At 36.9% G+C, this 25,805-nt stretch overlaps 1 protein-coding gene across 1 annotated transcript in view; it reads left to right on the top strand.

Annotated features, from left to right (window-relative positions):
* The window catches only part of LOC104038321 (regulating synaptic membrane exocytosis protein 1), a 190,511-nt gene that overhangs the window by 90,111 nt on the left and 74,595 nt on the right, over nt 1–25,805 (top strand). The window contains exons 20-21 of the mRNA XM_075707731.1: nt 3,751–3,863; nt 19,224–19,336. Of these exons, the coding sequence (XP_075563846.1) occupies nt 3,751–3,863; nt 19,224–19,336 (226 nt within the window). The remainder of the gene's footprint in view (nt 1–3,750; nt 3,864–19,223; nt 19,337–25,805) is intronic.

Raw genomic sequence — 25,805 nt, 5'->3', positions numbered from 1 at the left:
TGGATTGGCAATGCTCGCTTATTCTTAGTTTCTCTTCATAGTTCCATAAGTGGCAGTATGTTTTACTTAGTACGTGCCACTGAGGCATCAGTCTGAAGAGAAAGGAATTTGAGTTTTCTTGTGTGCAGGCAGAGCTAGAACCTGTAGGATTCCCCTGTAAACCATCAGCAATTGAATTAATACATTTGCTGCTTGCAGTGCTACCTTCCTCTATGAGGAACCAGGAGATGATATGCACATGTACGTGCTTGTTGCAGTCTCATTGCTTACCAGGTATCATTTCTCTCCCAGATTCCTCTCCTCTCCATGCTTACCGCACTTCTGTCTTGTTTCCTCAGTCATACACTAGCTTTTGTCTCCCGTGCTCATTCCTCTTTGTCTCATTCTTCTAATCAGCCATTTGCAGACTGCTTCCTTTCAGCAACCGATCTTTCCTCTAGGCCAACAAGTCCTTAACTCCATTCTAGTTTTTCTCCAGTTCCCTCTTGGCTCTATTCTTCATTTGCACCCCAAGTAGCATAATCATCTCAATGTAATACCCCAGCTAATGCAAGTCTTAAGCCAAATTTATCTTCATTTTAGCGAAGCAAATCCTCTTTCTCTAGTGGAAGGGCACAGGTCTGTAAAAAGAGTATTACTGAAAAAGCAGGAGGTAAGTTTCTGAGTCTCAGGTAGAGTGTTTGTTCTGTAATGGCAGGACAGATTCTCCTAGTGCTTCACTGGGCTCTCAGATAAATTCCAGGATATTTAGCCTCTAAAATGAGAAAAATCAGAACTGAGAGCATGATGACTTTGTTAGACTGGAGCATTCATTCATTCATAGTAAAAGCAAGGAAGCAGTTTCTGGCACAGAGTGGGATCCATATTTACCTTACGGACATTATGATGTTTAAACATCTGATAACCCAGATACTTAAAAGCTGATTGCATGCAGTAGTTGGTATGGATTACTTTTACAGTCAGCATGGAGAAACAGGCATTTTCAGAACTCAGCTCATCTTTGTTATCATAAGCATCTGTTAGAATCAGAGGAATCGGTCTCTGCAAGGATGTTACGGTTATCACCAGGGCAAGCTAGGAGTTAAGCTAAAGAAGCATTAGGGATAAGAGAGAGAATATAGCAAGGGCAACAGAATCCTGGTTTTGTTGCATTGTGACTGGACTTCCACATAAACCATTACTGATGAAATGGCTTCGAAACCAAACTTGTTTGTTATCCTTGGTAGGCATCTGCATGTTACCTCATATATCCTTTTTTTTAGGATGACCTTTCAGTGTATGGTAGTCATATGAACAAGACAGTCCCTTGGTTACTTTGACTGTATCTTGTAGAAAAGTTGCGCTGAGTGTGTGAAGGGAGACTTCATAAGTGTGCAGAAATTAAAAAAATAAAAAAAAAAACCCAAACCAAAAAACCCACAATGAAATGATGTCACAGGCAATTGAAATTTCTGAAATAACAGCAGATACAGTAGTACCATTAGCAAAATGCTGCACTGTTAGGAAACCAAGGAAGAGTAAAAAGGCACAGTTAGAATATTTTGTCACTCTCCAAACTTGAAATGTTTCAGGTTATCTTATACCTGCAGTGTATGCAATTATTAAACTACAAATAGTTATGCTTTATTATACTAACACAATTAATCATTTTACTGCATATTTTACTTATTTTCATTAGAGTTCCTTCAGAACCGTATTTCTGTTTTAGGGCTTACAGCAGAAAGTTAAATAGATTGCTTATTTCAAACTCCTAAGGAAACCAAGGGAATTACATATATGTGCTTACATATTGTCCTTTTTTAGGACACTAATTGAAAGCGAGTTAATATTTTTAATAAAGATAAAAGGTACGTTTTAGAAACAGAAATGCTTTGTGGTAAAACTAGGTATTCATAGCCTACTCTGTGCTAGTACTTATGCCATACGTGTTGTTAGCTTGCGTTTGCTGTGTTTAAGAGGCAGCTAGAGTTTTTGGCTAACTGTCTGCTGTAGGCAGTGCAGTTCAACAGTTCCACCATTAGAGTCATGTGTATCTGCAGTGGCGAGTGTTCTGCAGTTCGTCATTTTGAAAATGGATTTGCATTCAGAATTAATAACTTCGATCTGAAATGTCAACCCTGGTCCTGCAACCAGGATTTGCAGTGTTCTTTGGTGGAGGGGGGCATGGGAAGGTGTGCCTGGAACTAACAACTGAAAAGTTTCTTTTTGGCCCTAATGTTTTAGGGGTCTGCTACCATCTCTTTCTAGAAGGGGACTTCCAACCCCACGAACGACTGAACAGCCAGTCATTAGGGGAAAACATCACACTCGCTCAAGGTCGAGTGAGCACTCTAGTATCAGACCCATATGCTCTGTACATCACCTAGCGCCCGGAGGGTCGGCGCCACCTTCTCCACTTCTGACAAGGTTGCTATTACGTGTACAGCACAGCTTTCGTGTTCTGCCTCCCAGGTGTCAGTGTGGTGGTGTACTTCCCTGAGCGTACATGGCGCGTTCACTCATTCTGGCACTATAGATTATCCTCTCTTCATGGTATTTACACTTCTCACATATCCTTTACGCTGCCTATCTTCATCATCCAGATGGAACTTCTTGCTGTTGAACTTAAATAGTTATGCAATGTAAGAGTAAAAAATTGGCTGTGTTTCGTCCTTCCATTGTTGTGTTTGTTCTGTATCCATATGAAAATTATCGAAATATTTTGCTTAAACAGTGTGCAGGAAATCATGTGCTGTTCACGCAGTTAACTGATCTTACAGGCTAAGAGAAAGTCATTTGATCTACGTAGTGTGAAAGCCAACAGTGTTTTGAACTTGCTCGTGGTACTTAAAATTGCAAATTATCTACTTGGAACCTTAGTGTGGTAGATAAACAGTGCTTATCCGCTATAGTGAGGGTGATGCTGCTGTAACTGGCAAGGGCATTTAACAGTAAGCTCTCCCTCTCAGAAGTCTGCTTCTTCTCATCTTTGTTTTACTTTCTTAAACTTTTTTTCTAGTTATTAGCGGTGGCCCTACTTATTTTAAATGCAATCTTACCAGCATTCCAAAGGTGTTTGATATGTTACGGTCAGAAGCTGTATCTATGTATAAGAAATCAAGTAGCCAAGGTGCTCTGAAATAGTGCTAACTAGAATTCCGCCAAAGGGGTTTTGGATATTTACTTAGGTAAGAATATTAAAAATCTTGTACCTTCTTTGCGCGCACACACATACACACGCGCCCCCTCAATAACAAGGTTAAAGGTCTTTTTCCTTCTTTCAGTTTAGGGGAAAACAACATGTTATTCCATAGGAATAGATACTTGCTGTCCAGTTCTCTGCGGTCTTGTGAAATTATTGCATCAGCACAAAGGGAATACAAAAGTTAATAAAATATAGAGGTGGCATTTTGTATTGCCCTTGTAACAGTGGAGGAGAACATACATAAATTGTGAGTGCTAATCATAAATGGTTCTTAGAAAACTGCTTTTCATTCAGTGGTTTTTGACTAGTACTTTGTTGAAAACAAAAAAAGGAACAACAAAACAAAGGAAAATACTTCTCCTTATCTGAGTTGTTAGAGAAATTAAATGTGAGGCCTTGTAAGTTTACTAGGTATCCAGACCTGAGAATGTGCATATGGCACATACCAAATGCAAACTTCTCCAAACCCATCTTCAGCATATGCAAATTAATATGTGTTTAAAGTTCAGAATATAAAAATTCTCTTCATTTGGGTTATTTTACTTTCATCTTCATTTCATTTGCAGAATACATCAACAAGGAAGTCCCACACAGTCTCCTCCTGCAGACACATCCTTCAGCAGTCGCAGGGGAAGACAACTACCGCAAGTTCCAGTAAGAAGTGGCAGTATAGAGCAAGGTATCAAATAATGAGCTTATGATAGCTCAAACTCTTTGATTTCTTACCTTTTTTTTACTTAAAGTCTACTTTCATAACAATATGTTCAATGCTATAATTCTACCAATAAAGCAATGGAAGAGAATGAAAACATGTTTGTAGTCTGGGAAATCCAGTAGAGTTTGACCGGTGGATTACTACACGTGGTTTAATTGCCTTAATTTTCTAGTACCCTTTTACGTTTGTCTACTTTAAAATTTCTATTAGAGTCATGGTAGTTTCCAACACATATGTAGTTTGTATTCAGCTAAAGAAATCAGGGGCAAAGATTTTGACAACATTCTGACAGTCTTACTCATTTCTTATTTTGTGGTTTATATTAATTGTTGTGCATTGTTGACATAGATTAGTAATAAATATCACAAATCTGTTTTTCTTCTGGAGTTCATAGTTCAGTGATTAAAGAATGAAAATAATCGCAATGGGAAATGTGAATGCACAGGTCATCAGCTCTTTCTTTCTTAAGAATAAACTGATCAGGCAAAGAGGGCTGTTCTTTTCTGAAAAAGACAATGTGGACCTAGTGGTTATGGAAGATGTTTTTTACATACTAATATCAAATAAGTATGACTATTGCTGTTTCCTTTTCTAGCAACGTACCGCACACAGAGTATGAGCTATTATGGTAAAATGAAATGGCACAATGGATAATATTTGTACATTCAGGTTCTATTCTGTGTTTAAAATCCTGTTTTCTCATTGACTACAAGCAACAACTGAGATTACCATGTGCCACAAGGTTTTCTTCTACGTGGAAATTAAAGAAGTGCTTCCAATGATGAAATATGGTAGTGCTTTATAGACCTATTGGCAGACCACTTTCTTTGATAGATAATGTTGCTGGCCATGACCTTCTTATCATGATAGATTACCATAGGGGTTTTTTTGTATGATGATGGCTTACATTAACATGCAATCAGCTTACATTAATTTTATGGCTTTGAGCTGTGATGGCATATTACACCTTCAGTTAACACATACAAAGATGTATTCCTGTTTTATACATGTGTTTTTTCTGAATGATTAATATACTAATACAAGTGAGCTTTATTCATTTTAAACTTTACATTCAAGTCCTCTCGTTTTGTTTTGTAGTGAATCTAGAAGTGTCTGGATTATAACTAGTTACAAAGTACATTTACAGCTTCTATTTCTGCATATTAGTAAGTTGGGAGCTTTTTAGGGAAATGTAATGAGTTTCAAATTTCTTTCATGTTTCTTCTGCAATTTCAGAATGGTGCAATATATATAATGATGAATCAGCTTTTAATTTAATTTTAAGTTGGCTTTCCTTTGGATATTCGTCTATCATCTTTCGGCTGTTGTTGATAACTGGTGTGTTGAGAATAAAATACTAGTTCATGTTTTGTTAAGACATTGGAAATGAATGTAGAACTTACCATGAAAATGAGTAGAGGTGGGATCTATACAGAAGAGGAAAAAAAAAAGTAAGTTGAGCAAAAGGCTAAAGCTACTCTAGGTTTAGAAAGTTGTTGGTACCGTGAACATCTGTGAAGTAATGCTGTTTCACTGAACTCTTATTTACACTTGTGGTTGATATGCTTGCGTCTTATGTATAAAATGTGCAAGTAGGATGCGACATATCGTTTACTTTGTTGTTATATATCATACCGCCTATGTCAATATGGCTGTACTAGAGCACATGGAAACAGATGCTAAAGAGATTTCCTTCTCTACATAGTACTTTGGTTTTGTCTAAGTAACTGGCTTGTCCTTTTGAAGGGGAGGTTTTTTGATTTTACCCATGTTTAACACTTTGTTCAAGCTGAGAATATATTCGTAGAGAAGTACTAAATTGAATAGATTTTATAAAATATTTTTAAATGCTTTTGTCACTGTCTTCTGAAATAAATATGATAGTATGTATAAACTTTATATTACTGCAAGAAATTAAAATCAGTGAGGCTATAAGACCATAGTATTTGCTCTGATTTACAGTATCAATTTCTAATATCAGTTTCACCTCTTTAATTCTTTTCAAATGATGATCAGGGTCAAATGGAGTGACTAGAAGTGATCTGACCCTAATGTAGGATTGAATCCAAAGCATATTGAGGTCTGTAAAAGATTTCCATTAACTGTATTTGGAACTGAATTGTGTCCTTAATGATTTAAATTCACAATCACCATGGATATAGATGATGCCAAAATCTAGTGGAATATATAAATGGAACAGGGAGCATTTCAAAATTCTTTGCATTTTCTTCATTTATAAATAAAGCTACTTCTTGGTGGTCAGTACTGACATCCTGTGTTTCAAGGAAATCCTGTATGATATGCCATAAGGTATCATTTTGATGGTAAAGTACTTTACACTTTATACAAATTCTGTTGTGACAGGAGGGTTGAATACACATCTAAATATATACATCTATGAATCTATGTCTGGTTTACAAATCACAGTAATTGCTGTAAAAAGATTGAATGTCTGTGTATCAAGAGTCATTTTTTTATTTGCTGTTTACATATTCAGGAGGCATAGAAGAATCCAGTAAAGGAATTTTATTGCTCTTTAAAGCTGTCATTATGGAACACATGAGAGTTAATGAAGGAGCAAGAGACTGGTAGTGGTTTTCATCTCAAGAAAGAGAATGATATTTTAACTCTTAAACTTAGATGAGATTTTTACTCTCAATCTTTAATCTTTAGCTCTCAATTGTAAATGATCATATCCATGTTAATAAGGCTTCTTCTAGGATGGACATTGCATCTTGGATATTCCATTTTGTCATCATCAAGTTTAGAACTAAAAAAGTGGTTGTTTCCTTGTCTCTACCAGATGATGTTGTCTTAGTTACTGTTCTCGTCGGCAATTTGAGAATCATAAAAAGTCACCTTGTGGGAAATTAAGGTAGTTTTAAGAGGTCCTTATTAGTAGACACACTTTATTTAAAAAAAAAAAACTCATGGAAGTAATTTTTACAGCAAAGACCAAATTAGTAGTCCCTATTCCATGACAGAAATGGTGTTGGTACTACTGACCAGGAACAGAGAAAGAAATCTTAAATGTAGAGGAAAAAGTCCAATTTAAGGACTAAAACCTCAAAACAGCATAATTATGCACACTAGCGAAAAGAAAAAAGGCTTCTTGGTGATTATGTTCTAAAGGGGATGGCAGCTTTGCCTAATTTTGGAGTGGGGGACAGAAGTAGTTATTTTCACTTGGAACAGTTCTAATGTTTTTAGCAACTCCAGTACATGCAGACTTTTTATAGTGGTTACAGTTAAGATTGTAGGCTTCTGTAATTTTTAGGCAATGTGATTTTTATTTTAATCCCAGTGATACTGAAGGAAGACATGGCTGTATTTCTTTGCTTTGCAACCCTGTCAGCAGTACTTCCTAGAGTGCAAGACACACTGGGATGTTACTGCAACTAAAGGTCTTGAGATGCTTGAATATTGAAAGTTAGTCTGGTATAGGTGTGTCTGTGTGTGTTTTCAAAAAGTCACAATTTAGTAGTCATTACCCTAACTTATGCTACTTCAGAAGCATTTTTTATTTCTTTAACTGATAATTTTATAAAAGGACCTAATAATATGAAGACGTTTTGGCTCAGTGACTAAAGCAGTGAAATTCTAAGCCATGGTAAGGACAATACAGTATTCTCAATATGTCATCCTGTGCTGAGCTGTAAGAGACTTGAATCAGTGGGGTTTTTATTTGCATCATGTTGAGTGGAACTGTGCAAATTGTTAAGAAGGGTGGGGATTCTGCATTGACTTTGTTTCTCATCTGCTTCTATAACAACTTTGTTATGTAGTTGTATGGTTTTTAAATGATACTTTTGTATAAAGCATATTTCTGCGATCTTTATTCAGTCTGTCCTCTGTTATTGCAACTATCAAACGTCACAGGAATTCTTGCTTGAATAGGATTTGAGGGTGGGTCTCTACGCTTTTGTATAACGGTTAAGGAAATGTGTAACGGGATCATGGACATGAATACAGCCTGAAAATCTGTAGCATTTTTCTACACTCCTTTTTAGCTGCAGTAAATAATTTTAGGGATAATATTAGGAAATCTAGCAAGTGAAGAAGAAAAAACATATTATGTACTATTGAAATTTATGAACCAGCAAGATAAATGTGCAATGATTGTAGTATAGAAACAATCTTTAAGAGCTAATTCACGCAAAACAGGTCTTTCTCCCTGTATCTGCTTCTGTTTGGCTCTTCACAGCATGATTTCTTTTTCATAGCCTCGCCAATGTGGTTTCATGTTTCAGAAGTCTTATCATGAGAGTCAGGTTTATGATAATCAGCAGCCTTTTTATATGTAAAGAGCATCTATAAAGATAACTGAACTAGTGTGGTTGTATGTGTTTCCTGTGGCATCTGTTTATGGCAATAGGCCTTATACAGTGACTGTTAGAAAAGCAAAAGTGCGACCAGCATTAAGTATTGCTGTATCTTAGCTCATGTTAGAAAAAGGTGCATAAGCTTTGTATACAGCTTGTATGCAGGGTGAAGTGCATGAGTGCATGTTTGCTGCTGTTTCATGAGGGAAAGCTACATTGAAGACTCTACCGGTACTGAATGAGGATTACTTGTATAAAGTTCCCGTGTATAATATATGTACAAGAGTTTAATGGTAGTTACATTACAAAGGAATGAAGTGTTTTGACGTCCACTGTTTCCTTTTAACAAATAAGAATCAGAATTTCGTACAGAAAATCAGTATGTTGTCAAATAATACATTTGAGTTGCAAATATCTTTTTATATTTAACCAGCTTAAGATCCTAAACAAACCAAATAGCTAGTGAAAAGCGTTCTGTGTATATGTACTTGGTCATTGAAATGTTATTGCAGTGAGAGTATGGCTTGAGTAACGGTAAAAGATCAAACCCTTTCAGTTAAAGCCTTTTTTCAGATCCATCAGTATAAAAATTGAGTGGCAAAAGAAAAAGAATAAGTCATTTCAATTTTAGATTTTAGTCTTTTAGCATTGTTTGTCTTCATATTTCCGGTTTTATTTTGAAATTATTAGGTGGCACTGCATATTTTGAGGCAGCTTGTGGAATCTTTACTCACGCTGGAGAGTATTGTTTCTCAGCATTGCCAACTCTTGCAAATGATGTTAAGCCTCATAATCTTTTATGTTTTCCTTAAAGACTGATTTTCAACAGTCCAGTGGTTATTGAGTATTACAGATTTCAGTTAATAGAAAATAAATTTTTAACGCTCATTATTGGAGGAAAGCTTCAGAATCTAAACCAGGGCTGTGTGGTTCAGGAGTGAGAGTGATACCTAAAGCAATTTTAAGATTTTTATGTCATTTATAAATTTGGATATGACAATACTGCTCTAGCGGAATACTTAAAGAGTCCACAATCTGGATCTCAGTAACTTCATTGTTCCTGTTAATTTTAAAGAAAAAATCATAGGCTTTATTATTTTTCATGGTTTATCATTTTAATTTTCTACATTACTTTTACATATGCTGGAGTACTGCCTACTGTACATGCCATTGTCACATGTAACACATTTCTTTATCTAACTTTAAATTTGCTGATTTCTTTTTCTGTTTCCATCATTCCGTGCATTTAATTCATTGAAGAACAAGAGACTTTTAACTCTTCCACAAAAGGTAAATATTTATGTAATTTTTTACAAATGTCTGGCAACTGTTAATACTGGCTTTTCCCTCAGTATGTTCCGTGTTAGTATATAGTATTTAGTTAACAGTGTTTAACAGGCGAGGAGGTTGTTTCTCAAATATCTGTATGCCATCTGATGCCCCTCTTTGGAATCTGAAAATGGTTTCTCTTGTGATTTCTAATTTTCCTATTGAAATTCAATATAGTGGATTTAACAGGAGTAGTCACGGTATTTTACATGGCTCAGAAGCTGCTTGATTGAGTTAAAGTTCACTCAAAGACTAACATTTTACCTAAGCTCTTCTTGAGTTCTGCCCAACATCTGCTTCTAATGATACAGCCATGGCTCTTGGCATCTGTGAAGGATGTTTCATAGGTCTAGGCTTAGGAATAGTTGAAGGTGATGATGGCCAGAAACTATCCTTCGTATGCAGACGGATTCTGAAGAATGAGCTGTGGTTTATTTGCATGACAAGCCCTTGGCACTCAGAAAGTTGGTCATGTTGTAGGGCAGGTTTCTGGGGGCAGACGTACAGCGCTCACCTCCTATGAATTTGACCTCTAATGAATTCTCCATGTCTGTCCTGATACCAGTGAATCAGTGAGCTCAAACAACAGGCATCTAAGGCTGTCCCACAAAGTGAAAGGTGTAGTCTGTCATGTCCCTATTGAGGCAACATTGCAGAGAAGTCTTTTTTTTTTTTTCTTTTTGATGAAAGTAGGAGTTATCTCAAAATCAGAATGAAGCTTGGAGAGAAGAAATTAAAAAAATAATGCCTTTTAATGTTGTCAGCAAAATACAATGCTGCATAAACATTAATAGCACAGATTAACATTTTCTGACCTTCAGTCCTGAGTCCTGCAGATGTTGGGAAGTTCTGATCTGAATACAGTCTTTGGTGGGTCAGAGCCAAATTGTGAGTTGAACTTGAATCAGAATATCTCCTACAACTTCTTTACTTTCTGAAAGGGTGAATCCCACTGATGCATTCATACTTGCTTAGGTAAAAATACAGCAGCTGTTCCACTAGCTATGAACACCAACACCCACGCCAATATTCAGGAGTATGTTTTCATGATAATGTTAAAAAAAAAAAAGTGAAAAAGAAATAGTATTTAACTTAGGTATTAGCAATTACAGGTTATTTTGCAGTGTTAAAAATGTACTATGAAATGCCTTAAGAAAGTGCTAAGAATGGTTGGTTTTACAAATTATTTCTGTCATTTTTGCTTTCTTCAGTATTTATATTTCTCTCAGAACAATACAAATCAATCATGCCAGTTTGTTCTTTATGCCTCTTTCAAGTTCACAAACCTTGCCCAGTGATTTGGACTGCAGTGGATATTTCTGTGTTTAAAACAATTGACTTTATGCAGACAAACTAGACCATGTCTGTAACAGGTTTGTAAAAGATCTTGTTTCCACAAGACTTGGATGGATCTGGCCCAAGATTTGGGAGTGTGTAGAAGGTGGTGGGATCTCTACACACACAGATTCCTCTGGCTCAAGGGAGCTGAATCCAGATGAAGCCCAGAGGCAGAAAAAATAGTTGGGCAAAAGAAGAGGAAGGGGAAGTGGAGTGCTGGCAGTTCTGGGGGACCATGAATAACTTAAGTTGAGCTGACTTACACTAGTAGGCCACTGGCAGTTCTGACTTTCCCCAGTGCAGAATAAGAGATAAAAAGAATAGACAGTAGGTGAATGGGAGATGAGGATGAGGGGGGGGTTTACAGGATATTCTGTAACGAGACATAGGTATGAAGGAAAGCATATACTACAGATATTAACAACACTGACCAGATAAATCTACAACAAAGAAATCAAGCATCTGTTCCACTTAATCAATGGGAAGGGTTGTGATAAGGTCTTCAGCAGGTTATTAAAATGCTGACTCAGATTGCTGCCAAAACCAATGGTTTATTTTTTTCAAATTTTAAGAAGTGTATGTTTGTTTTCTTGTTGTTTTCTTTTAAATAGAAGCTTCTGTTTGGGGAAGAACTGAGTGTTGCATCAGCTGGTTCAGATTTTTATAGTGGCTTATCTTCCTTCTGGAGTGAGTTATTAAACTCAAGGTGGCCACCATGCTTCTGTGTGTAGTGGGGGATCCAAGCTCATTTCCCAGCTTGGCAGTCTGAGTGTGTGCTTTGGTCGTGCCTCAGTTCTGATTTGGGAGGAGGCCCAGAGCGGTATCTGCTCCTATGGAAAGGAAACCCATGCACACAAACTTAAAGGAGCCACAGCATGTTCCAGTCAGGAACAGGGACCAGGGCTGCAGAGCAGGCTTCGGAGCCCATCTCCCTCACTGGGTGCATGTAGCCGATAAGTACTTTTTGAAGTTGTATATGCAGACAAGTGGTAACAAGTTCTTTATATTAGCAACAAATTGATTTGTCAGTGTTACTGACCTTGAATTTCAAAACATTCATCTGCTCATGATTTCAAAATTTTTTGTGTGTTTTAAATTTCACAGTAGAGTTTGCTGTGGAAACCTACCACAGGGATACTTTGGGTGCGCATAGTGCAAAACTCATCCTGAAGGCTGAACAGAAATAACCTGGAGACTGTGTTATTTCTGAAATGCTTCATCCTGGTCCAACACCAGTGTGAGTTCTCTCCCCTGTGTGGCGCAGCCAGCTCTCCAGTGAATGCTCCCCTGCCCTCTCATTTCCCTTGCCCGCTGCACTGGGGGATTCTCCCATCCAAACCTCATCTCTGCTTTATTCCCCTGCCTTTGTCCTGGACATTGGTTCTGCGTAGTTTCTTCTCCAGCTTCCACCTCTCACTTCCTCAAACCACATACTGTTTTTTTTAACCCTGATTCCTATCCAGAGAGCATCTAAGCAGCACAGACAGATGAAGCTCCTGGCCTTTGCATCATAGAAGGGCTAAGTGTACATACCTCTCTCTACACTGCATTGCATTGCAGCTGTTTGTCATTGTTCAACTTTTCTTCTTAGTATGAAGACTGAGAGTAAAGAATAGGTTAGATCTCTGTTGGCTTCTGGGATAAGTGCAGTCCCTTGTTGCCCTGCCAGAATCTGCTGTTTGTGCCCCAGAAACACTGTTACTGTAAAATAGTTTTTACGAGATAAATTTTCATGTCAACTTATTTCTCAGTAGCTTCCTTGTGTAAGCAAATCTTTCTGTCATTTTAGCCTTTTAGACTGTTTCCCTTAAAGTTTGCATCATAAAGGGTGTGTGATATCCGCTGGTAAAGGTTACAGCCATCTGAAATGTTTATGCTGATTTCTTCTTGTTCTGTAGCTTACTGGGGCAATTAATAGTGCAGGCAAGCCTTGGAGGATTTCCAAATTTTGCTGTTTGCCTACACCGCGTTTCTGTCTTGACCATCTTGAACAGAAATATGAACTGCCTAAAGAGCAAATTCTGTGTTTGTTGCAGACATCACAGAAAATGGTATAGCCAGTGCTAAGGCATCCCTAGGTTTTCTGTAGTCTAGAAAAGACCAATATAGTTATCAGTTTTGACCACAGACCAGGTAACGGCACCAGTTGTTCTTGGCATTAAGCCCATACTTGGGTTTGAGCAAGAATATCCTTTTAGAAAGGTATTTTCACCTAATGACTGCAAGTGATGGCAAATTGTTCCTGTATTTAACCACCTGACTTTTAAACATACATCTTAGTACCTACATATTTATCTGACTTTTTCTAACTTCTTCATAGATACTGGGCATTATTATACCTGTATCCGCTAACTTGAAGAGCCTTCTACTGTTAGAAGTCTTCCCACAATCAAGGCATATTTGTCTTCTTTTTAATCATTTCTTAAATCTGTTTCTGCAAGATCATGTCCTGGACTATGGATAATTCTCATGACTTCTCCCTAAATCCTTTTTACCAAGAGTATGCTTTGAATGATAGTCCTCCTTAGATAAACTGAGGATCTTCCAGTTTCCATGGGGTTTTTTAATGTCCTAAAACTCCCTATCTCTCTATTGCATTTAAGCATTTGTTGTTCTTTTTGTAAGCATAAAGGCTTATTTTCATGTACCTTGCCAAAATTTCCCTTCTCCTTTCTTGCTTTATTATTTGCTAGATAGCAACAAGTCTCCACTTCAGATGGAGTGACATTTTTCTGGAGATATATATGTAGCATGTACAGCAGTTCAATTTTGGGTAGAAGGTGGTTTTTCTTGGAATTTGGTGATGGTCAAGAATCCAAGATGGTCACATTGCTATACAGGAAGTAGTTTCAGTGATAAAACAATTTTAATCCTTTTTTCCAAATGTATGAGTGTATTCTTTCTAGATGTTATTTATTGTCAAGATTCAAAGCTTTCTAAAGTCTACAGAATGTAGAGTCTTTTTGATGATTGTTGTAATGTGAAAGGGGTGGATATCTACAGGTACTCTCAGGAAGTGAAAACTAGAGCTAGAAAAGCAGCTACAGCGTTTTCGCTGTTCCTTGCTAGTTCAGTATTGCTGCATGTGGTACAATCCTTACTTAAATGAGCCCACATGTTTCATACATTATGCTACAGGCTTAATAGATAGGTGTTTATAGCATCATGCCATTTAAGAAATTTTGCAAATAATACATAGTTTAGTCCCTCTTTCAATCCTTAAATAGGGGACATAAAACCTCAAAATTACTTCATTTTCTTTTGCACTGGTTGCTACTGTTAGTGCAGCTTTTGTAGCTCTTACTGATTTTCATAGGATTGGTCTGTTGCTGCTGACACCAATGCAGACTGAATTTATTTTAAGGTCAGATTTCGTGCATTGCTACATTCACATTCCGGATTCTAGCCAGGTCTAATCTGTCTATCAGTTAAACAAGCAGATAGTTGAAATGTGCCCATACTAGTTCTCTGAGGATAGAAATAAAGATGAGGACTGTCAACTAGTTAATGCCATCAGATATAACTCTATAAATCTTACCATAGTGCTGACATATTAAAAGGAGTATATAGATTCTTAGTAAAGAGATAATCTCTCAGTTAATTAAGAAATGGCCATCTCCTTTAAGAAAAAACAACTGCTGGCCTCTCATCATTTTCTCTAAGGGTAGGTTGCTGGCTGAAAATGAGAGCTGTAGCTATTTTCTTTAGTTTATTCCCTACACCCTTTAAGTAATATATTATGGATTTGCATATTTTAGACAATCAAAGGAGAGCATGTATTTTATAGGTTGTCAATAAAGTAAGAAAATCACATTCCTTATGATGGAAACATTTACCAAGAACTGCCTTTAAATGAATCAAAACTTATTTTATCACAAGAAATACAAGCGAGTTTTTTAATTAGTTTATCAGTAAAAACCCAACTATTCCATTATGTGCATATGTTAAATTGTTTTACTAATAACATGATCACCTCTGCAAAGATTGGAAATCCAGATGTTTAGTTGTACTTCCAGCGTATAGCATATTTAGAATCCTGTAAGATCTGTTATGAATTACAGTACAGGGTGCACAGTCTTCACAAGGATGTCTCTTGAATGACATGTAAGGAAGAGACCCAGGAGGAGCTGATGGACATGCTAGCCTATGGGATAGGAGATGGTCTTAGTCTTTGTAGACTGTCTTCTTCATTTGAATGTTATTCACAGTGGAAGCCAGATGGGACTTAGCCGTTAGTTGAGTAATAAACTGAGTAATAGCTAAGGGAACTTTTGTTTGTTTGACAGAAGACCACACTGGGCAGTTAATTCATGGTAGCTTGGTATGGCGGGTTGACCCAAGCCAGCAATTAAGCACCCCCCATCCACTCACTCACTCCACCCTCCACAGTGAGATGGGGGAGAGAACTGGAAGAGCAAAAGTGAGTAAATCTCGTGGGCCGAGATGAAAACAGTTTAATAAGTGAAGAGAAAAAATGAAAAAACCCCAACCAACCAACAACCCCCCACCAAGTGATACAAAACCAATCATTCACCACTTCCCACCAGCAGACCAAAGCTGAACCAGTCTCTGAGCAACAGCTAACTTGGAAAGACTACCCCCAATTTTATTGCTGAGGATGACGCTATATGGTACAGAACATCGCTTTGGTCATTTTGCGTCAGCTGCCCTGCCTGTTTCCTCTCCCAGTCTCCAGCCTTCTTGCTGGTGGGCGGGCAGCACGAGAAACAGAGAAGGCCTTGACGCTGCACAGGCACTGCTCAGCAATTGCTAAAACGTTGGTGTGTTATCACCACTGGTTTAGTTCACAAGGCTGCTGTGAAGAAAATTACCTCCATCCCAGCCAGACCCAGTACACTTGGGATTACAGGAGTCAGACCAGATAATAAATACATTAATGGAGTTGAAGTATAACATTTTGATTCCATTTGTATGTCTGTCTTTTCTCTCCTGCATGGCTTGATTGTTTATGTACATCATTGTTGTACAACCTTCACATAGTTTACATAAGAAAACCCGTTGTAGTAAAAGCTTTAGCTCTAAAATTGCACTTCTTATCTGAGCAGTCTGCTTAATGTGTTCTCTTCTTTCAATTAGTTCTTGTACTGATTGGTCTCACATCTGAAACAGCAGCTCTTGAAGAGATGAGAGTGATCGCTCTTTCAAGTGTGATTTGTGACACCAAAGAAAGTAACATGTTTGCACAACTGATATTGATGGTAGTTCTACCACTAATTTCAGACGCTTGTGGTAAATCTCCATATTTTGAATTCTAGGGCCTCTGTAGAATTCAGAGGTCTTGGGATTACAGTGCTTCAATGTGTAAATTACTGTGTAGTCCTACCTCTCAAGAGCTCCAGGAAAAGCACTCTGAAATACTGATGTCCTAAAAGAAAGTAGAACCATATTTTTCAGAGAGACAGGTTAGGTTCTTGAAGTATTGTTTATGTCAAGTTTTTGTTACCTGTGGTAACCAGCTGTGTTCCAAGAAAGTAATGTGGTCGTATGGTGGTGTTACCTATGGTTGTTACAGCTTCTGCCAATGTGCTTTTGCTCCTGTGTTAGATTTTTTCTGCTTCTTGTGATTAACATGTAAAGAGTATACCAGGCTACTTATCAGGCAGACAAATTTTCCATCACAGAATTGAGCTTGATACAACACATGTTGAGATGTGCATGGTAAACAAACCTGAAAGGAACACGGTTGTATTTTCTAGAGCAGACATATTTCACACAGTTGCTTCCTTAGAAATACATTGGCAGCTAATTGGTGAGCTAAATACATTTTACTCCATGCACAAAACTAAATTTCTCCATTAGAGAATTTAGATTTACTTCACAGTCCTCATTAATTGCTCTCATGTTATTTTATATAATGATATCTAATGATGCAAACCAGAACATAAGCATGGGGTTAGGGTTAAGGATTTAAACGTAACAAAAATCCAACATTGCTGAGTTGGGGTTGAACACTTACTCAACCTTGACTGCAGTAGTTCACGCGTATAGTCACTGAAATAGCATCTCATTACATAATAGAATCTTCTTTCTCAGGTATCGTAAGGAATACAGAGTAACATTCTTTCATATAAATTATTTAGTATAACGTACAGTTGACAGGGTGAAGCACCTGAAAGTCACACAATGAAAGGGTTATTTTTTAGACTAATGTAATCTGTGCACCATACACATATAGGGCTAAATTTTTAAAGGGGTCTCAATTTTCCCTCTAATTTTATATCCTCAGTCTATTTCATGCATGTATGATAGGATTAAGATATCTGAGTTTTTGACTTCAGTCACTAATTGATATATCTTAATCCTTTCATATCTGTCCATAAAATAAGAGGCCAACTTTAAAAATTTCACCTAAAGTGCTCAATTTTGCCTTCAGATACCTCCATACAACTTCCATTGAAGTAATTGGAGCTGTGCCTGCATATCTGATGGTGGAACTGGACTCATTGCAATTAAGGTACACATTTACCGACATCATAAGTCATCTGGAATAATCGCTGGGCCCAGTGTGACATTCTGCATGTGCAGAATTTCCTAGATTGGACCCTCTGCGTGTGGGAGATTGAAGATTAACATGATAACTTTATTTCTTGCCTTAAATTTGTAGCTATAGCAGAACTTTAATGTCATTTGCTGTATTTAATTTTCCTATTTTAAATAAGAAATGTGGAAGGAGGGCGTGAAAAAACCATATTTTTCACAGTGAAGTCTTTGTATATTTTTTCATGCTCAGCCAGCACACAGACATTCCATGATTTCCACGAACACGTTACGGATGGTACGTGCATGCACAGTCGTGATTTGTGCAATAGCACAAGTTTAAAATATCCAACCCTGAATGTACTGCTTTCTTTTTGTATCTTTGTGCTCGCAAAGCACAGACAAAAAGTAGATGTGTAAAGAATCCCTCAGTTAACTAGCAGCATAAAACCCAAATATGATAATATTGGTGCCTCTTAATTCACAGTACAGATCTGTAAACAACATGATAGAGTACTTATTTTCCCCTAATTTAAAATTCTCTGTGTTTTGTAATTGATTTCATGCAGCTTTTAAATAGGTATCTCTCTCCTGTCACTGGTCTGGGGAGGGCCTGTTTACAAAAATCTTGACTTCTAAACCAAATCATTTTGGAGAGAGTCATATAAATCCATGGTTGACTCAAAAGCAGAAGATTTTACGGAGGTTTTCGCAAATAAAATGCCAGTCTTGAATTTGTGACCACACAAAAAATTCCAACTAAAAGAAGTTGTTCTGGGATGTTATAACCTATTAAAAGACAATGAACATAGTGAGTACTCCTGTGATTTAGAATAGTGAATGATGAATATTTGGGTCTAGTTCTAGAACTGTTAAAAATTTTCAGTTTTCAAGGTATTGGTTTTATTGGTATTCCTTTGCATTTATAGTGCTACCAAGTTTAAGAATGACAGAATATATAGTTCCCTCTGAATATTATCCACTACCACAAAGGTTAAATTATTTTAAGGAAGCCTTAGCCCAGGGGCTTTCACACCACTCTTTCCATTAGTGCAAGGTCATCTTCCTGTGGCAAGCACAGCCAATATTAATTGCCATAATTTGTTCAAATTGAAGAAGATGCTCTTTATAGCACCACAGCTTCTTGAAGGTTTAAGATTAGATTTCTTTTTTTAAAGAAACATTGTCATGGGAAAATTGAAAACACAAGAACAAATAATTTCTTTGAAATAGAAATGAACATTAGAAAGCAAAGTAGTGATTTTAAAGGACTTTTTGTAAAAAAAAAGATTGCTAGAAAATTACTGTATTTTTTACTATGACTGGTTGAATGCAGAAATTATTCCTCTCAAATAATCTTTAGCTATTGTAAGCAGTTATGTTTTAAGATAGAAATAGGAGTTAATTACTTTAAAAATAAATTTTAATACCTGTTTAATGCATTAATTCTTAGAATGCGACTGTAATATTTTCTACATTTAAGCAAATACATGATTAGATGATCATGGATTTATGTCCCCTGCATCCAGAATACTTAACAGGTTTATAATTCAGACTATCACCTAAATTCTTTCACTCTTTTCATATCTGTTGCACCAGCTTGATTATGTATAGGAAATTGGGATGTCTGCCCATTTTCAGGTAAAGACTCTTGCAATGGAAGTGGTTGATTTCTTGACATTAGTGTTCCTTTGTTCTGTGTTTACACCCTGCTTGTTCTACATGTTTGTACATTTCTTTGTTTCGTTGAGATGAAAGTTAAAATTGTTGCTAAACCATTTGTTTTTCCAAAAGGTTTTCACTATTTTTAATTGATTTTCATTGTGTGTTTTTGCAGCAAGCTTAGTAGTGGAGGAGCGAACGAGACAGATGAAAATGAAAGTGCACCGTTATAATCAGACATCAGGGTCTGGTTCTAGCCAAGAACATGAGCGTGAGCAATATACCAAGGTAAAGTCAGTAGTATTGAAATGGTATTTTGGCTTGAAAATTGAAGGCATAAACCTGTTTATTTAAAATATTATATAACCCTCAAGAGCACTGTGTAATAAAGCCTGACAGAAATGTCTTCAAGTAATAGCTTTTTAACATCAGTTTTGCCCCCATCTGATGTGCATTAGACTTAGTCTTTGATGTTGCCTAAAATGAATGTGCAAAAAGCAGAACACTTCAAAGCTAATTCAGGGAAGAAAGATCCTTCAACAGCTGTTAAACAAAGCCATGTAGCCTCTAGCTTAGGAAGTCCCTGGTCTGCAAATCCCTGGAGGCTGGAAAAGTGGGCCATGGAAGTATCATCATATGTTGGCTCTACTCTTGGTCTTCTCTAGGTCCTTGCTGTTGTCTGACGTGTAGGGAGCTAGGCAGAATTAGATCCAATCCCATGCAGCTGTTCTTATATTTGTATCATTTTTTTGCATCCTGATAATGTCACAGATGAAGTATTTCCTTTCTTGAAATACATACTGATTACTTTGATCTCCTTTTCTAATAGAAGTTTAAAGATATCCTCTGATAATTAAGTGTACGTGAAATTACATTAATGAAGTTAGATAGAAGGACCTTTTTTTTTCCCTTGATAATGCTGAGATGATATCCTACAACCTTGTAAGTTTAAAACTGTATAGGCTTCTGATCAAACTGCTGAAAATGTCTCACTCATCTCCAGTACCGCTTACAAATCAAGCTGTGAGGGACTGGAGCTGAACTTTCTGCTAAAGACATTTCGCTTTGTGGCACCTAACAGAGTGGGGGGGAATTTGCAGAAGTCAGGAGGGGAAAATTTAGTTAGATTCTGTGTTTCCTTTTAGAGATACAGCACTGTGTTGGCGTAGGCAAATTAAAGGGTAGGGATAAAAACAGTGGTAACCCAGTTGTGTGGGAAGCATTCCTGCAATTCTCTTCTTTCGGTGGCATTGAGAGTTATGTGCTTTCAACGAGTGACCACAGGATGGCAGTACGAATGTAAAAGTCCGCTGTAAGAAACTCGAAGACACACATAGCAACTCTTGTGAGTTATAAATAAAGTCTCAGAATAACTGTAGTTGGAAGAAAATCACAGCTTTTATTAATTTAGACTTGCGTGCTTCGAGAGCCACATTTCAAAGACTTTCTTCACATCAGTAAGAACTAAACGCTTGCATTTTTATTTCTACATTTTAAAAGAGACAAACTTTCCATTTGTGAACCAGTGCCATGCAGAAACAACAAACACTGTCAAGCTCTGAACAGCTGCAGACACCAAAACGCTCCTGGCCTTAGCACAGGCACTGGACTTTCTGCCCCTGCCCCTCCAGGGTCACTTCCCTGTGTTTCGCAGAATTGATGCATGCTCCTGGAGGTACAGGTTAGCATAACAGATAAGTGAGGTACTCAGCAGAAACAAACTCAGAAATTTACTTAGGAATAGGTAAATAGGCAATTGGACATCCAACTTGTTGTATCTAACAGATCTGAAAGATTTAAGATCTTGTTACAGTTAAATATGGAGACAACTTTAATAAGGATGTTTCTTTTTTGAGACCACCCCACTGTGAATGTAGAACTTAAATGAAATAGTTCTCAAAGGGAAGAGGAATAAGACAAACAGGGCTTTAGGTTCTCAGCTGCCAAATTGTGGGATATCAGTGCTATTAAAAAAAGCCAACAACAATTAGGATGGAAATTTCCAGTGAGATCATCTGTCAGAAGCCAGAATTTGTATAGTAATTAGAACAGCTCATTTGGCATTGGATTTGCTGTTACCTTCACAAGACATCAACGCAGGACAAGAGGGTGAGATGCACTGTGTCTCTGTGGTACTTCCCAACCAGCTAACGTGTTAAAAAAAAATAGCAAAAATGGACTTGATGAAGTTTGCAGGAGAGAAAGGTAATGTGCAATCTGGCCAGCATGACCAAACATATACCTTTGTTCATAGTCAGAGGCCAGCTTTCTGATTTGGATTAGCTGTGCTTACAGACTGTTTCAAATGTTTGTATTCTTTATGAAACATATTTTTTATCCCAACTCTCTCTAATATTTATCATAAGCATTATTTTTGCTCCTCAATATATTTTTCTTATTGTGCTAATGCAAATCCCATGTATGGTGAAATAGTTTTTGGAAAACATCAATCTATAATGTTACCAATTTCCCTTATCCTCCAGTACCTAGAGTTTTCTAGTATCATCTTTAGTTTTTAAATATATGTGGAAATGAAATAAAAATTGAAGTCACAGCATGATAAGTACTAGATGGAAAGAACTCTGTTGAAGTATTATTTATTCAGAATTTTTAAAAAAGGTATGACCACAACTTTAAGGAAGCAAATTCTCTGTCCATTGTTACAAGAAAAATATTTCTGGGGTACCTGGTGTTCTGAAAGATGTTGGCTCCTTTCCATGCTAAAACCGTAGTTCCATGCTAAAAAAGTAGTAAGGAGAATGAATGACTTGTACTGGATTTTAAATCAAAAAATCTTTAACTTCTCATGTATTTTCTACATGATAATGGTGTAGTCCTAGATAGGATCATCCAACCTGTAATAAATTTTTAAGTGCTGAGAGCAAATTATATTAGCACATTCTAACACTCTGTACTACATTCAGTGATGTAGCTGCTTCATATCACTATGGTTATAGTCATCACTTTAAAAATGTTACTAAAGCAAAGTTTGTGCTACTGTCTTTCTTTACTCTCAGAAGATGCTGAAACAGTCAAGAAAGTAAACAAGACAGATGAAGATTTAGACAGGTCTAATGAAAATGTAGTAAGTCGTGTCAGGTGGTGCAGTAGAGCTGATGACTGAGACTTATAAGGACTTCAGACTATACCTAATTTCTGCTGCCAAAATCTGTGAAAAGTCTTTGAAAGCTGCAGGAGCAAGACTTACTTTAAATAAAAAAGAAAAAATGTTCAGTGGTCTAATAGACATTTTGGAATAGTGAGAAAGAAATATTAAGGAGCTATTAAAGGAATGGCAGGTGCAAGCAGAGTTTGTCCCTCTTTAACAGAAATGCTTCTTTTTTTCCCAGATAGCAGTGTTTGCCAACTGCTTTAGAAAATAAGTATTTATAATAAGTATTTATATTTATTAGAGCAATTATACTGTGCTACACATTGAGAAAATACTCCGTTCTGCTTTTCAGAGCAATCAGCTCACATGGATTTGATTCTTCCACTATTTTAACATTTGCAAATATGCTTTTTTTATTACACATAAAATTCTCTAAACCTTTCAAAAATTCTCCTTCAGTATGGACTGGATCTCCTTTGCAATAGTTAATTATATGTATGCAAAATTAAGTCCTTAAATTTAAATATGTTTTATGTTGAAACAAGCCTTTTTTCAGAGGTATCATGACATGGCCTTTGCAATTTCCAATCCATTTCTGGTGCATTTCTTCCATTTTTGTAATTCGTCCCACTCGGTTTCTGAATCTTCTAGTCTCAGTAAGCAAGCACTAGTTTTTCAAGCATGCAGCATGCAAGTTATTGTGTAAACATTTTTGAACATCTGTGTTTTAAACATCCATTAATGGATTTTGAATAGGTAACTGTCTGCTCTACAACATTTTTATAGGTCCTGATGGCTGTTCCACTCTAGTTGTTTTGAGACCCTCACAGAGCTCACGTCCTTATTTCCTTCAGTTCCAACAGAAATTCATAATTTATGTGAAACAGTGAAATTCTAAACATTGAAATTCTAAACATCTAAACATTTCAATGTCTAATTTAAAAAAAACCAACTACCCCACTGTGGATTTGGCAAAAGGGTTTAAAGAAGAGCCTTAAACACCTGTCTGCCTTTTTTCTTGTATATTGGTAAGGCTGTAGTGGCTAGTATGCGCATATTTGTGCTGTTTCAGTTTGAGAGAATCAAAACAGTTTGGTAGCATAATTCTGGATTTGTATAGATATAAATGATAGTATATCTTAATTAGGCTCTTAATTCAAAATACAGTAAGTTTTTTTTTTCCAGATACCACACACAGAACACAAAACCCATGCTGCAGCTGCTCCGGCTTTCCAGAGAATGTGCAACACATTTTTTTGGAAGGCCTGTTTATTCAAGAGAGTTACTGATCAGAGCACTGTAGTACGTACTTAAAAGGACATCACTCTATATTTAGATGTACTACCGACTCAGTTAACACTGTATGTGATGGGAAAACATTTAGCATAAAAGTGTAATCATGGCATTAGTTCAGTGGCACTCTGTGATTTTAACTTGATAATTAATATCTACCAGGAAGGGCTGGATAGGGCACTCGGGATGATAGGGGACTGATTATGTTAAGTTTTATGTGATGCTGGGCAAGGCATTTAGGGCTATGTGTAGAAAATGCTCTTGGACATTAATGCGATGAGTATCTTTTGATCCCCTTTCATCCTCCTTCAAGAAAAAAAATACTGTATATCATATTGATACAACAGTCACTCAGTACCTGTAGGGTCACTACCAGTACTGGTAGGGTTTCACAAAATTCAATGAGGTCCATTCATTCAACTCATGGGCTTCACTGCAGTTTTTGCATGGCTTGACTTGGTCATTTTTACTGTTCCCTGTTAGGAAGTTGAGTGACGTTCACAGTAGTTGAGCTGGGTACAGTTATGAGAAGAGTTACTTAGAATTTCTGCTGCTTACTGGACTCTGGACCATCACATGAGCTGCTCCTAAGACACAGACCCAGATGTTGGTAGGAGCCAGTGGTGGGGCCTGGACGCGCAAAGGTGCTGACTGCCGGGCCATGAACCCCAGAAGTATTTGGAGGAGCAATGTGTGAGCAGTCATAAAACTTGAGGTGCTTTGTGCATGATTCAGCGTTTCCTGACAAAATTCTGTGTTAGAGTAAGGTGCCACAAAAGATAGCTGTGATCTCAAGACTTGCATAATCCCCTGGATGAATCTAGGCCTTAATGTTTCTGCCTGGATTTCTCTTTCCTCATTTTAATTCCCTCATTTTAATCCCCATTTAATTTTCTCATTTAATTTCCTCATTTTAAGCACTTAGTGAGGCACATATTTTCATCAGTTAGTCACCTGAGGCTTTTTTGGTAGTCAAAGGAGGGAACACGCCTTCAATTTTCAAAGCTCTGAACTATTGTATTCTCCATGCTTTTGGGAGATAAATCTAGAAATATAAATACTTATTAATATGGAAGATAATACAATTATAATGGACTATTAATTTACTTCTAAAATGTGCCTTATAATCAGTAAAATTGCTAACATTCGTAGTCATTGAGGAACTGTAAAAGTATTAATGAAGTACGCTCTTTTGGTTTACATCTATGCTCTTTCCATTGACGTTAACACATCTGCAGTTCATCATACCCCTATTTTCTCCTTTTGCTGGCATAGAAGAAGCATCAGCTCCACAGGTGGTAAAGTGAATGGAAGAACTGCATTTCAGCTGTTTATATTTCAGATAGTTATATTGAAAAAACTTCTGTCTTTGTAATGCAGAAGCAGACAGTGCAGATAGTTTGGGCATTTGAAGCTACCTGCTATTAATGTTTGAAAAACCAGGCCTGCTCTTTAGTAATTGCGGATCAGAGTTGCTGCAAACTTCACCAATTCTCCTAATGTGATAAATAGTGCACCTTGGAATAGAAATGTTACATAAGCTTTGACTCTGTAAGACATAGAGTTGAAAGAGAAGTGATTGCACTGAAAATTCACTTTATTTTGAAGCTTCAAAACTATTTTTATATAATATTTAAATCTAACATGACAGGGAAATTTATTACAAATACATGCAGAGTTATGAGGAACAGTAGTTTTCTAGATGAGCAGGACTGTATCATATTACTTTTGAGCCTAACTGGAAATCTGCAGACATTACTTTAATGCAGATACCAAATAAGTGGATCTTAGCCCAGGACATTTTTCTTCTGCATGTCCAGGTGTATTGCTACAGTAAAATGTTCTTCTTTTCATGATGACTGATGTGTGGAAGAGTACTATTTACTTCTGTCTGTATTTGAGGGAAAAAATGTTAACTTAAAAATTGCTTTCATTTTGTTCATCTGTTAGCCAAGTGACTGATTATCAGATTTTACTCAAAAGGGGTAGGTAGGGAGTAAGCAGGAAAAGTTTTATGCCTCCTGTACAGGGCAATGAATTCGGTAGAAGCAGCAGCAATAGGAAGGAAGAGCTAAATCTAGAAGAAGTAGTAAAATGTAAATACTGCAGCACTCAGCATTAACTTTCAGCATCACCACTTTTTGTACTAATCTCTATTTCTGTGAAGGGAAGGGTTTTCAGTTTCTTGGGAATCACAGCCCTGGCATACAGTATAAAGGGGTAGTAAAAGCTCAACCATGGCATGAAAGTCTCATTTAGTAAGGGAAGCTCCATGTTTTATGCCGTAGCTCTGTGATTAGAATACCAAGGCACATGGAAGACATGGATTCAGGTTTTTTTTTATCTCCCATC

Source organism: Pelecanus crispus, chromosome 3, assembly GCF_030463565.1.
Source record: "Pelecanus crispus isolate bPelCri1 chromosome 3, bPelCri1.pri, whole genome shotgun sequence".
NCBI lineage: Eukaryota > Metazoa > Chordata > Aves > Pelecaniformes > Pelecanidae > Pelecanus > Pelecanus crispus.
The sequence above is the reverse complement of the archived record's forward strand: the minus strand, read 5'-3'. Positions and strand labels throughout refer to the sequence as shown.